At 30.7% G+C, this 13,918-nt stretch overlaps 1 protein-coding gene across 1 annotated transcript; it reads left to right on the top strand.

Annotated features, from left to right (window-relative positions):
• The first annotated feature begins 1,816 nt into the window (after positions 1-1,816).
• Positions 1,817-9,658, top strand: LOC132599453 (MLO-like protein 6). Its single transcript, XM_060312828.1, has 15 exons — positions 1,817-2,320; positions 2,731-2,788; positions 3,013-3,257; positions 3,867-3,983; positions 4,125-4,185; positions 4,313-4,401; positions 5,144-5,218; positions 5,946-6,040; positions 6,186-6,235; positions 6,828-6,868; positions 7,735-7,908; positions 8,004-8,039; positions 8,232-8,299; positions 8,425-8,485; positions 9,030-9,658. The coding sequence occupies exons 1-15, from the start codon at positions 2,198-2,200 to the stop codon at positions 9,510-9,512; spliced, it is 1,776 nt and encodes a 591-aa protein (XP_060168811.1). The 5' UTR covers positions 1,817-2,197; the 3' UTR covers positions 9,513-9,658.
• Positions 9,659-13,918: the final 4,260 nt, after the last annotated feature.

Here is a 13,918-nt window from a genome sequence, read left to right as displayed (position 1 = left end):
ATGAAGACTTCATGCCACCTTAAATAAAGTTCAGACTGGACACCTATACTTTCTTTTTTTTTCTTTCCTATTTCTATTTAAACAATGGTTAGTTAATGCAATCTAAATTAGTCTGACTAATTTCACCAAATATCTTGAATTTGTTATGTGTCTATGATCTTAAATATTCTTGAAGTCAACTTTTTTACAATTGAGGATATATACTTGTTGAACAGTGATTCCTTATACGAAAAAATTATAGTATATGGATGGCCACCTTCATAAGTAGTCAACTTCAAAAGATAAAAAAGGTAGTAGTAATCAGCAGAATTTTAATTAATACCCATAATTAATTAACCGGTAATAGCTCCACATGAGGTCAACACATTCCAGTCGTATCTTTTTGACAAACTTTACGCATTTAATTCAAAATCTTAAAGTAATAGGTAGAATAATTAATCAGGACCATTTAATTTTTTTTGAAATTTTTTACACAAGTGTTTCTCTAACACCCTTCTGCACAATCTCCCGTGTATGTATCCCCTTTTTGAGTTTACGTGTGGGACAAAAAGTTTTTTTTTTTTTTTTTTTTTTTTTTTTTTTTTTTTTTTTTAATATGAGAGAAATAGGAGTGAACCTTGAGTTGAAGGAATATCGAGACAAATTAGGCTCAACATGCTAATGATTGATTAGTTTAGAGTTAGTAGTTCTGTAGGCTGAATTGATAAATTAAGAGAAGTCCAGAGCTATGGGGATGAATTGAAAGAGAAAAATTTAGAGCTATAGAATATGAGAGAAAACGTTTGTGCAAATAAGCTCATTAAATCTTGGCTCTCATACATGTGAAAAAATTTGATCATTCAACTCAAAATCTTAAAGCCAATGGTGGAATATATTAAGAGACGGATCTAGAATTTCTAAAATATGAGTGCACCATAAAAAAAAAAAAAAGAGAAAAAAGAATGTATTTTGTTGGGATTGATACCAGTTCCTTTGGATAAATAACTTAACACTCAACTAAGTGCAACATTTAACCCTTTTGGAGCATAGGTGCCACCATACCAGCAATTAATATTAGGTTAATTCTAGAAAATATGTACATAAAATACTTAATTTGGTGAAAAACTATGAGTTCACGTGCACCATAATTTCTAGAGTAATTTCGCCCCTAAATATATATGCAGAAGTATTTAAACCTCTTTAAAAACTCTTACTCGATTAACAAGGGACAAGTATTTCTTTGTTTTTCTCACTTCGCCGGATACTAAATCATTGAATTTCTTTACATGATTATAGGAACATATACATATATAAATATCATCCCCATTTTTCTGTTTGTTTGTTTGTTTGTTAGCTTAATTGATAATCAACTAAATCCAACGGCTACCAACGATTATTGTGGAGAAAGAAGTCACATTACATAGAGAGAGGAGCTCACTTGGTCGAATAGTCAAGGGTAATAGATTTTCATGATATCATCATTAACTAAATATATGAATATTATACATGTAAAATATTTTTATATACCAACGAAAAAGTAAACTAATAATTTTTAACAATTAACGGTAACAGATAGTTGGTTATACCATTAAGAAATACTTTTCTAGTTTAAGTAAACCAGAAAAACCATCACAATAGTCAAAGGAATCTGTCAATACATACATCATATTATACATCTACGCTAAGTTAAATATACCAAAGAAAAAGTAAACTAATGTTTTTTATTTATAAAATAAGTAAACGAATATTTGGGCATATAAATTATAGGATCTGAAAATAGTAGTTTGATCAAGTCAAACCACAAGTAGTTTCTCTTACATATAGGTTAAGTGGACGAGTCATTCCTCCTTTCAATTCTTTCTTACACGGCTATAAAGTCAAAGTCATCCATTTTCCTTATTAATCTTATTTACTTCTTTTTTCTTTGGATTTTTTTTTTATTTCCTTTCACTAAAGGGTATCTTCTTGGAGTTTTATATAAATGATGTAATGTAATTTCATTCAAAACCATTCATGTTGTAACTTGTATACCCTTGACTATTCTCTAGCTACTATTCTAGGTCTCCATCTCCTTTTCATATATATTACCATCGCGTAAGTTTACAAAGGAATAATAAGGCGCTTTCTGTCAACAATTTCTTCATTCATAAATTTGAATTCGAGACTTTCAATTAATTAAGATTGTAAAGGTCTTATCCATCCTGAGTGAAACTGGAAGATGGCAGGAGGAGGAGGAGGAAGATCGTTGGAGCAAACGCCGACGTGGGCAGTTGCCGTAGTTTGTTTTGCGTTGGTTGCCATTTCTATTGTAATAGAGTTCATCATCCATCTTATTGGCAAGGTAAGCCACTATTATGCAATATTTCGGTAGAGTTTAAGCTCTCCACACTGACGGTTTAAATATGTTTATATTAATCTGATCATAAAATAATTATAGATACAAAAACTTATGATAAAAATTAATTGGTAAGTTGATAAACATAATAAGTAACTAATTATTACAGGTTGAAAACTATATATCTATAAAGTATAAAATATTTACATTATTAGGTCAAAAAGTAATTATAAGTAAATTTTACTATAATAGGCATTAATTGATAATTTGGTAGATATTGTTACAAACTGAACTATATCTACTAATGATATAAAACATATTTACACTATTCGTATACATAACTTAATTCTATTTAATTAAAATACGAAAAAAAAAAACGTTTTTAGATTAATTTTATGTTTTCTAACTGCATGCAGTGGTTGAAGTCTAAGCACAAAAGAGCATTATATGAAGCACTTGAGAAGATAAAATCAGGTACGCTTTTATATATTATATGTTGCTTCAATCCTTCGAAACCGATGTCGTACTCATGTCGAATCTTTCAAAAGTACATAAATTTTGACAGTTTCAACATATACCGAACAATATTTTTGAAGAGCTTGAGCAACATAAATTTTAATATATGCTGGTTTTCTAGTTACAATGACTACTTTAATTTCAAGCTAATTAATACATTTTTATATTTATTTATTTTATAGAGTTAATGCTGCTGGGATTTATATCCCTATTGCTAACAGTAGGGCAAGATCCAATATCAAATATTTGTGTATCTGAGAAAATTGCTAGTACATGGCATCCATGTAGTAAGCAAAAAGAATATGAAATGAATAAGAAGGATAATTATGACGACGAAGAGGGTCATCGCCGGCGACTTCTTACGGAGACAGATGGTGGAGTTCGGCGAGTTTTGGCGGCTGCCGGAACTGACAAATGTGCAGACAAGGCATGGCATTTTTTTTCTCCTTTTGCTTTTTGAAAAAATTAAAATTGAAAAGAGGAATATATTCGTAATCTAAATAAATATATATACGCTACAAGGAAAAAACAAGAATTAGTTATGAACTTTGTCGCCAAATAACTCGTGATTACTTGATTTCTTTGTCAATCTATCACTAATTCGTCGCTAATAAAATTAGCGACGAATTTTACTGTTTAGCTGCAGAATTTATCCATAACTAATTCCTGTTCTTTTAGTAGTGACATGTCGTATGAGATCATTTAAAAGGTAATTATAGATAATTATTTATTAATAAGTGAAAATAGTAATTTGAAAAGTAATGCAACTGATCTTCTAGGAAATTAGCGTTCTTAGTCCTTCGAATATTGATAAAATTTGATTTTGATTCTTATGATTTTTGTTTAAGGATATTTGGCCTTCGATTACTGATATGTGCACTTTTGATCACTCTCATACTGTGACTCTTCACAAATTTAATGAATTATAAAGTGCAAAATCATTCGATTATCAATGTACCATGTTATTGAATATAAATAATTGGTTTTGATTATTTAATCAAAGGGGGATTTGTTTTTTTGGTGGATTTGTTTGCAGGGAAAAGTAGCATTTGTATCTGCTGATGGTATTCATCAATTACATATTTTCATTTTCGTGCTGGCTATTTTTCACGTATTCTACTGTGTTACCACATTGGCTCTTGGAAGAGCTAAGGTACTTCTCGACTTAAAAATATAACTACTTATCCTTAAGAAAAAACATAAGAAATGTTTCAATCATCTTCATTTTTTTTTTCTTATTTACAATTCATTCATTTTGACATTTCTTTCTTTTCTTTTTGGGATGCGGTTTCAGATGAGTCGTTGGAAAATATGGGAAAAGGAAACAAGAACAGCTGAGTACCAATTTGATCATGGTAAATAAAGATTAAAAATTATTCCTAATATTCATTTTATCCTCCACATTATTTAAATTTAACAGCAAAACTATTTATGTTAAAGATATTAAATCCCATTATGTTGATATATTCTATACATTAATAGATCCTGAGCGATTCCGGTTTGCTAGAGACACGTCATTTGGAAGAAGACACTTGAGCTTTTGGACTAAAAACTCTATTTTATTGTGGATGGTAAGTATCTTTGCTCTCAATTATTTCAGCAATAATGAGAAAAATAACTTTTTTATCTATAATAACTTTTTAATTTCAACATCCACATTACATTCTCAAAACCACAAGATACATGTTACACACATATTTAATTTAATACGATATAACACAAAATTCAAAAAAATTCCGTACTTTCTTAAACTTCGTCCCGTATTAAATTAGTACACATAAGATGAAACTGGGGAGTATATATGAATTTCCAATATTCATTATGTTCTAGTTATTATCTTACTCTAAGTGTGCCACTAGTGTAACTTGGTAAATTGCAATATAGTAGGTATTTTGAGTCTTACAAGAGTTAAACAACTCAAATGCTAGTTATGACCTTATTAGTATTATTATTTATTATTTATATAAAGAAAAATCAAGAGTTGATGCTGACAATATGTACTACTTCCCCTAGTTTTTTATTTTTTATTTTAAATATTTATTATTATTTTAGGTTTAATGTGTAAACAAATACTTCAAATCCATTTGACTAGGGATAGGGGACACTGGCCCAAAAAAGTATTACATTGGATAGTTGCTCTTTTTTATGTGTCTGACTTTTCTTATTTAACTATTTTTGATATGTATGTTTCATCACAAAAATGAAATAAAAGAATCATGTTACTATATTTTGTTTATTTTTTGGTTGAAAAATCATTAATACGGACTTATTTTTTTTAATTTTTTTTTGGGGTAATTTGCGTTGAATTTGCAGGTTTGTTTCTTCAGGCAATTTGTAAGATCTGTCCCAAAAGTGGATTACTTGACCCTACGACATGGGTTTGTCACGGTAACTTCATTTTCACTTGCATATATACATACTCACATCATCAAGAAGATTGAATGATAATTAAAATAAGTGATGAAGGAAATTAATACTGAGAATTAAGAGATAATCAAATAGTATATTCCTTTCCTTACATTACATTTTAGAGGTGAAACTTCTCCTTAACTCTTGGCATTCTCCCAAAAACTATTTAGAGAAACTAAGGTAGAGATAATTTTTTTTTTTTTTTTAATAAATAAACATTCACCAATACTTATAAGGAGACACAAGATATCAAGTACACAAATATAAGGAGGCACTTGGACATGAATTAGTTGATTTTTTTTTTAAGTAGCATTTGAAGTTAAGCTTAAAAAAATTGAAAATTGAAATTGTGTTAGAACATGAAATTAAAGCACAGTTAAAATTTTGTGAGTGATAACCTAAAAGACTATAAAAAAATATGTGTGAATAAATGCGTGTAGATCCATAGAGAGGAGGTGATTTTTTTTGATGCGCATCATAAACATACACACACAAACGCGCGCTTGTGAGATACGAAAAAATAAAATATATTAAATATTGAACCGTAATTTTAAAACTGAAATGGATTCGGTGATAAGAATGGTAAAGATTAAGCTCATCAAATTAAAAATTCTCAATTTCTATATGCTGTGGAGTATTGTTATTCAAAATTAAGTAATTAACTATGCTATTTGTTATAATTTTATAATTTTGGTGTAATTTGCAGGCGCATCTGGCACCTCAGAGCCACGTAAATTTTAATTTCCAAAAGTATATCAAGCGTTCATTAGAAGAAGACTTCAAAGTGGTCGTTAGCATCAGGTTTTCTTTTAGCGTTTAGATTCACTAATTTAATTATTTCTATTTAATTGAATTTAGTTTAACCAAAATGGCAGCACATAAGTCAAAATTTGCACAGAAATTGTGTTAATCTATAGCTGACATTCAATTTTTGTGTGTTTTGCAGTCCCCCAATTTGGTTCCTTGCTGTATTATTCCTACTCTTCAATACTCATGGTAAATGCACACAACTTTATGCAGTTTGATTTTTTGGTCTCTTTTTTGTATAGCTAAGTTACATCTTTCTGCGTGATTATATTAAAAATATGATTTTGGTTCTTCTGATATATGACTTAGCATATTTAACTTTAAATTAATAAAATGTATTCTTTTTATCTCTTTATGGAGGTAATATGTTATATTTATATTATTTTTAGAAGTATATGACCCTCAAATATGGAGTGACAATAAAGTTTAATAGTATAATATAGTACGTGAGTAAATTAAATGGTAAAACTTAATACTTCAGGAAATTTGTGATTATTCAGAAGCAAATAGATAAACGAAAATGCGCACTTCAAGTAACTGAAAGTTAAGTGTGCTTAGTTAAATTATCATAAGTACTAAATTATAATTTATCAATAACTAAGAGATCGAAAATGTTATTAACCCTTAAAGTGATGTTTTAATTTAGCACTTATGTAATGTAAATAAGAATTGTATAACAAATTATATAAGGGCATAGATTATTCTTATGTCATTATTTTTTTATTTCTGGGTCTTGTGCAATTAAATTGACTTAAAGAATTTCATTGACATTTGTGGACAGGCTGGTATTCTTATCTGTGGCTACCGTTCATTCCTTTGCTTGTAAGTAGTTCTAATCATTTTTTCCACATTTTGCATTTGACTTTTGTTTCTTTTTTATTTTCCTCATTTTATACATCTATCTTTTTCAGTTTCCACGTGTGTATTTATTTATTCATAATTTTTTTGGTCAGAAAAAAATAATACACTATGTATATATGTAAGGCAAGGAAATTTAAAGGGGGATTAACACAAGAATTTTGCTAAGTTCTATGCACTGACAGTATAAAGTATTTACAAAATCAATTGTTGAAAAAGATAATTACACGTAAATTTTGAATATAAGTACTAACTGATCATAGAAATGGTAACTAACATCAGAGGCATATGTAGCCTATAAGGTTGGGGTTCAACTGAACCCCAAACTTTGGACGCGGAGCCTAAATTTATGTGTAAAAAATTATTAAAATTGCAATAAATAGTAGATATGAACCCCCCACTTTAAAAATATAATGAGTTCAATGCTAAAAATCTATAGATTGAACCCATAAAATTTAAATCTTGAATCCGCCGCTGACTAACATGCTAATGGACGTGTTGATGATGATATAATCAATGTAATATGAGGTGGAAAAAACAATTATAAAACATGCTAATGGACGAAGCTAGAGGGAGGAAGCGGGTCCATCCGAATCTCCTTCATCAAAATATATATTATGTTATACATATAAGGTCAAACCTAATTTTTATGAATTATCGTATATGTTGAATCCCCTTAGTTTCTTTCTGTGTTTACTCCTTTACATTTAGAATATCTTAGTAAAAAATTCTGATTCCTCCACCAACCTAAGAACAGGTTGAACTTTACAAATAGTGTAAAAAGTTTTTACAATCCTCGTATATAACTTAAATTCAAAATTATAATGCAGGTGATATTGTTAGTAGGGACCAAACTACAAGTGATAATCACCAAAATGGGACTAAGAATTCAAGAAAGAGGGGAAGTAGTGAAAGGTGTTCCTGTGGTTCAGCCTGGAGATGACCTCTTTTGGTTCAATCGTCCTCGTCTTCTTCTTTATCTCATTAATTTTGTCCTTTTTCAGGTACTCTTCTTTTTTATTTTTAAAAAATACATGTTAAATTTTTTAAAATTATTTTCTTGCCCTTATTAATCTTATATTTTCGTGACTTATTGCAGAATGCTTTTCAGTTGGCGTTCTTTGCTTGGACTTGGGTAAGCCACCAACTAATTCTACCAGCATTAAGGATGTATATATATAAATAAAAAGAAGAACCAAGAAAATTAATACTAATTTTTGTTGGGCTAAAATAACACAAAGATACTCTTAACATGACAAATATTGTTCGTTTTAATTTGGACCAAAATAACACTAACTTTGGATTTTGTTTAATTTCTCTTTTGCAGTATGAATTTGGATTGAAATCTTGTTTCCACGATCATACTGAGGATATCGTCATTAGAATGACAATGGGGTTAGTATTAATCTTCTTTTAATACTCTTTATCTGATCTGCTGTTTGGCTTTGTTTATTTTTTTTTTCTTTTTAGAATTTAATCTGAAGTATTTATACATGAAAAAATGTGGGTGTTTTGAGCAGGGTTCTTATTCAGATTCTCTGCAGCTATGTCACCCTTCCACTATATGCCCTAGTGACACAGGTAAGTGAACTGTGTGTAACACAGCTATACTATATGTTTTTTCTTTTCATGTTTAAGTTATATACACTATACTATCATGTTATCTTTATCTATTATATCAGATAACTTATCTTATTTTGGAAATTATAAATTTCACATTTTAAGAAGACTTATCTATAAAAATCATTTGAATAATTAATATACTACATATATTTTTTAAAAATATTAATAGTGCATATAATTACTTCAACTCTTTTCTAATATGATCCATAGAGTCCACCCTATAATAAGAAAGAATGAATTGAGAATATATACCTAGATATTGAATTTTCTGCTTCATGGAAAATATTTTCCCACCGTCTTCGGAACAAAATACTGAAAGCATATAACTTATACCTACCATACTATAACTTGTTCATGTTATCTATCTTATTTGTCATATTATCAATTTCACTTCTTATATGTATAGTAAACTTTTAAGTAAAATGATACTATAATTTGTTTTTTACACTATTGGTGCATAGAAATTACACTTATACTCAAAATGTTGCACAAATTTGTATAGATGGGATCAACAATGAAACCAACAATCTTCAACGAACGAGTAGCAACAGCATTGAGGAAATGGCACCATAGTGCCAAAAAGCACATAAAAGAGATTAACAAGCATTCCAATTCAGTAACTCCAATGTCAAGCAGGCCAGCAACGCCTTCTCACGGCATGTCACCTGTCCATCTCCTGCGTGGGATCCGCACGAGTGACATGGACACGAGTCCACAAAGATCGAATTATAATGTGGACCATTGGGATATCGAGGGCTCGCCATCTCCCACCCGATTTTACAAGGGTGGGGATGGATCGCCCTCTCCGTCTTACATGCATCAGATTCAAATTGGTCACTTGCATCATCATGACTCGGAAGGTCACGAGCCTAGTTCATTCGGCCAAGTGGTTCCTTTGTCACAAACGGTGGCTCGTGACCAACCCGAAATCAACGTTGCCCTTCCAAGGGACTTTTCTTTTGATAAGAGAACAACTAGTGTATAAATTTTACATAGTTCATGCAAGTGGTGGAGCCACCTTTATTGAATAGGAGTTAATTGACACCCCTTCTTCGGAGAATTACAGTGCATATATATAAGTTAATTTTTCTTTTATTGTACGTATACTACTTGTTGAATACCTTTAACTTTCTTGTGTGTTTTGCTTCTTTTATATTTTGAATCACCTTATTGAAAATCTTGGCCCCGTTGATGATAATTCATGCATGAAATGATTGCCCATAAAACAACAAACTCCAGGAATGGCAAGCGACATAATGCTGCAGCGCCCACAATCCAGCAATAAAATAAGTCCCCCACATTATTTTGTGTCCTCGTCTAACCTTTCTAACGGCTGCCATGCTGCCCTCACCCTTATCCCCACAATAAGCTATCAATGTGGTATTTTAGAGTGAATGAGAATTTAAAGTTGATGAATTCTTATAAATTCATATTTTGTATTCTAAAATATGAATTAAATCTAAAGGCAATTTTTTTATTTAAGAGTTAATTTTTGAGATTGAATTAAATCTAAAGGCAATTTTTTTTTTCTAATCATGTATAAGAATGTCTTTTTCTTTATCACTCCTACCCCAAAACCTCCCACCCTCTGTTTTATATCGCCCCTTGTTTTTCTTCTCATCCACCTACTTAATTCCTACACCCACACTTCTCACTCTCCCAAACCCCACTTTCCACATTTATTAGCTCATTCATACTTAAACCGAAATACAAGACAGAGATTTTGAGACTAGATATGGAGAACATTCAAGGTGTGGTAGGAAAAATGGGAAGACAATGCTACTCAGTGTTCTGCTTGTGGGTGCTGCTTATTTCAGTAGTCATTGCTCATTATTCCAGTCTTGCTGATCAAGATTCCAATGATCAAATCTGCCATGAACGCACAGGGAGGCGAATTTAGAATTAAAGTCGGTGAATACGAAATAAGTACGGTTTTCTTATACTTACTTATTGTGCATGTATGTGTCAAATTAGACATTGAGTCTAACTCACATCCCAAAAACTAGCTTAAAGGGAGGAGGATTGTCCAAGCCTTATAAGGAGTACACAGATCTCATCCATCACCGATGTGATATATTCTCTTCAGTATACGTAATTGAAATCTGTCCTGGATCTGCCTCCGAATAGAACTAACAAAACTCCCAAATGCCTTTGAGCTTTTATTTTATTTCATCCAGACTTTCACCTTCCGTTGTAATGGAGTTCGACGGCGTCCTTTGAGCTTCTATTCTTAGTTACTAGTTAGTGCCTTTGTCAGAGGCTATATATCTATGTTCCTCTGTTAATTGTAGGATATGTATGTTTTATCATCTTGTTTTTGGAATAAGAAATGGTGGAATTTTCAATAACATTGTTATATGGTCTGATCTTGTTTTGGCATGTAATTATAGAATTGAATGGACTCGTGTTTGTTAGAGAGGTTGTAATATATATGAATGGATGAAATTGAATAACTGTAATTTTTTTTGAAATTCTTGGATAGACATCTTAATGATATATAAATTCAAGCTTTCTTTACATAGTTGCTAAATCGATTTACAAGCTTTGTTAGATCCTGGAAAAATTTACTTGTATATCCTTAGATAGTAGAGGAACAATATCCCTTTTAAGTACATTGATTTTTCATGCTAAAGTATTTTTCTTCAATTCTGTTCTGTTTTTTCCAACACTATTTAATTGCTTTATTTGGTTGATAGAGAATCTAGTTTAATTAATTCAAGATAACATATTTCATTTTTCAAGATGGATACGGATTACATATTATAATTGTGCATTCTTATCCTTTGTGAGTTCCCTCAATTATATGTCGTCTCTTGACCATATTCGATGGAAAGAAAAGAAAAAGTACTTCTTGAGGATTGAACAAGACTGGATACATGTATATGTATAAGTAAAAAATTGTAACCAAAAAAATGTATATGTTAAATAATGCACTCGGAGGTTGTGAGGACCTCCACTCTAGCCAAATATAAATGCAGTGCTATATTCTCGATAGAGACAACATTCCTTGCGTAAAACTTATTCCTATAAGTTGTTTATAACATGAATACGTGACATCTATTTTCTTTATACATATGTGCCAAGGCGAATTTATAGTGCAATATACGGATTTATTCTATATAAGCGTTAATAAACTCACTACAAAAATTTGACTGTGAATTCAGTTATTATTTTATATTAACTTGTGGTCTTTTACGAACTCATACAATTCAATTTCTGGATCCGCTTCTAATATCCAGCACTTAATGGCTAAGGTCTGAACCATTCAGATTCAGACCTCCATTAAGTGCAAATAAATGAGGCCTTAGTCATGGTTAATCGAAAGTATACATTTTCACTTTACCTTTTAACGTCTAGGGTTAATTACTTATTTTGGTGTAAACATCCTATAAGGATTATTTTTTACCAAACTTACTTATTACTGGATATTTACACAAAGTTGATAAATGCAAGACATATATTTTCTTATTCATATAACCCATTTATCACTTAGTCATGAGTAATTGCTATGCATTTTCACTTTGATTTTAATGTTAAAACACATAATTTGAAAATTTGACACATGATTTTGATAGTAATTATTGAGCGAGGTTCGAGCATTGTGTGTTAGGTTTGCTTAAAACGCAGAGTCAAACGTTTGGAGTGTATGAGCCTGTTTGGATGGGCTTATGCCTATAAGCTGTTTGCAGCTTATAAAGCTAAAAAAATAAGTTGGGGTAGTCTAACTTTTTTTTTTTTTTTAGCTTATAAGCTGTTTTCAGCTTATAAGATGCTTTAGATAAGCTAAGTCAAATGGGTCCAATTATTTTTTTGAGCTTATTTTAAGCACAAAATGACTTTAAGCTGGCTAGCCAAACACTCAAAAAAGCTGAAAACAGCTTATAAGCAATTTATAAGCAACTTATAAGCCAATCCAAACGGGCTCTATGCCTTAAAGAGCTAAACCCCCCAGCTAACCTAAGCAAGTCAAGAGAAGTTGAAAAAAGTTATACTATGCTAAGTACAGATTATAAAAATATGCCAGATAAATAAATTCAAATAAAACACAAAAAATACATTTTTTTAAAAAAAAGATAATACTATACTTTACTTTAATACTAAAATCACATTTAGCCCTAAATATACATATCATTATCTGTAGAAGTGTTAAGTGGCGGGGTTGAACTAGATTTGGGCCGGTGAAAATGAGTTGAGTTAATAAATAGTCGGGTCATTTACCCGCTCAAAAATTACAACAATAACCCCAATGCAATCCGACAAGTGGGGTCTGAGGAGGGTGATGTGTACGTATACCTTACCTCTACATTGTGAAGATAGAGAAGTTGTTTCCGATAGACCCTCTGGTTTAGTAAGACATCTCAAAGCAGGTTTGAAAAGAAAATATAGTAGTGCAGATGCCATGTTGAAAGTAATGTAGAAAAGAACAGGAACAACAACACATAATATGATAATCGAAGCGACGGAAAAAATAGGTAACAATAAGAAAGAATCGAACAAATATAATAATAGGGAAGTAATAATACTAATACTGAAAAGGAAAACTAGACGACACTCGACTACCTACTTGGGCTGAAATGAATTGTGCTAAAATAGCCTAAATATGGGTCATAAGTCATAACCCTATCCACGCATTTCTCACTAAGTTTTAATTTCTACATTTGTTCTTTCATAACTTTTAAATTACCTAATAAGTTTTTTCTTCTTTATTATGGCTAAATATAACATATCAGATTAAAAAATATCTTTTTGAAAATATTTTAACGAGGTTTCTATGGTCAATTTAGGCTATATACCACTCCAAATTTCAGATGGACTAAAACAGGTGAGCTGAGCTAATAAATAAACATATTATTAACCTGGCCAAACTTGAACATGTTAGACGGAACATATTTTCTTGGGCTAAACCCTACATATTTGCAACTGTTTGGTAATGTCAGATTAGAAGAAATTGCACGACTTTCCCTTCAAATGGGCTAATCTTTAATTGTTGCTCTTTAATAATCGAGTTTTCCCACTTTTAGTATACAAGACAAGTAAAAATGAACAGAGAGAGTAGCTCTTTGATGATTATGTAAAACTTTACTTAATTAAATAAAGATAAAATTAGAAGAAACTAATTAATGTCTTATTAATGTTGTGAAACACCACTTATTTGAAAATAAAATGAAATAATAAAAACATTGAAATGGAGGGTAATACTTACTAGTAGTATGCTTATTTTGAAAAACCAGATTACAACTAATTAATTACTCCCGCTAAATTCACTCTTCTCTCAACGTAAAACCGATATCGTTGGTAAACCTTCATTTCTCCGAGAAATCAGAGAGGCAAAGTAAAAGTGAAAAATGGGAGAAATAGAGAGAGAAGTACGTAATAAGTAGAATATTATCT

The sequence above is a fragment of the Lycium barbarum genome, chromosome 6 (genome assembly GCF_019175385.1).
Source record: "Lycium barbarum isolate Lr01 chromosome 6, ASM1917538v2, whole genome shotgun sequence".
Classification (NCBI taxonomy): domain Eukaryota; kingdom Viridiplantae; phylum Streptophyta; class Magnoliopsida; order Solanales; family Solanaceae; genus Lycium; species Lycium barbarum.
The sequence above is the reverse complement of the archived record's forward strand: the minus strand, read 5'-3'. Positions and strand labels throughout refer to the sequence as shown.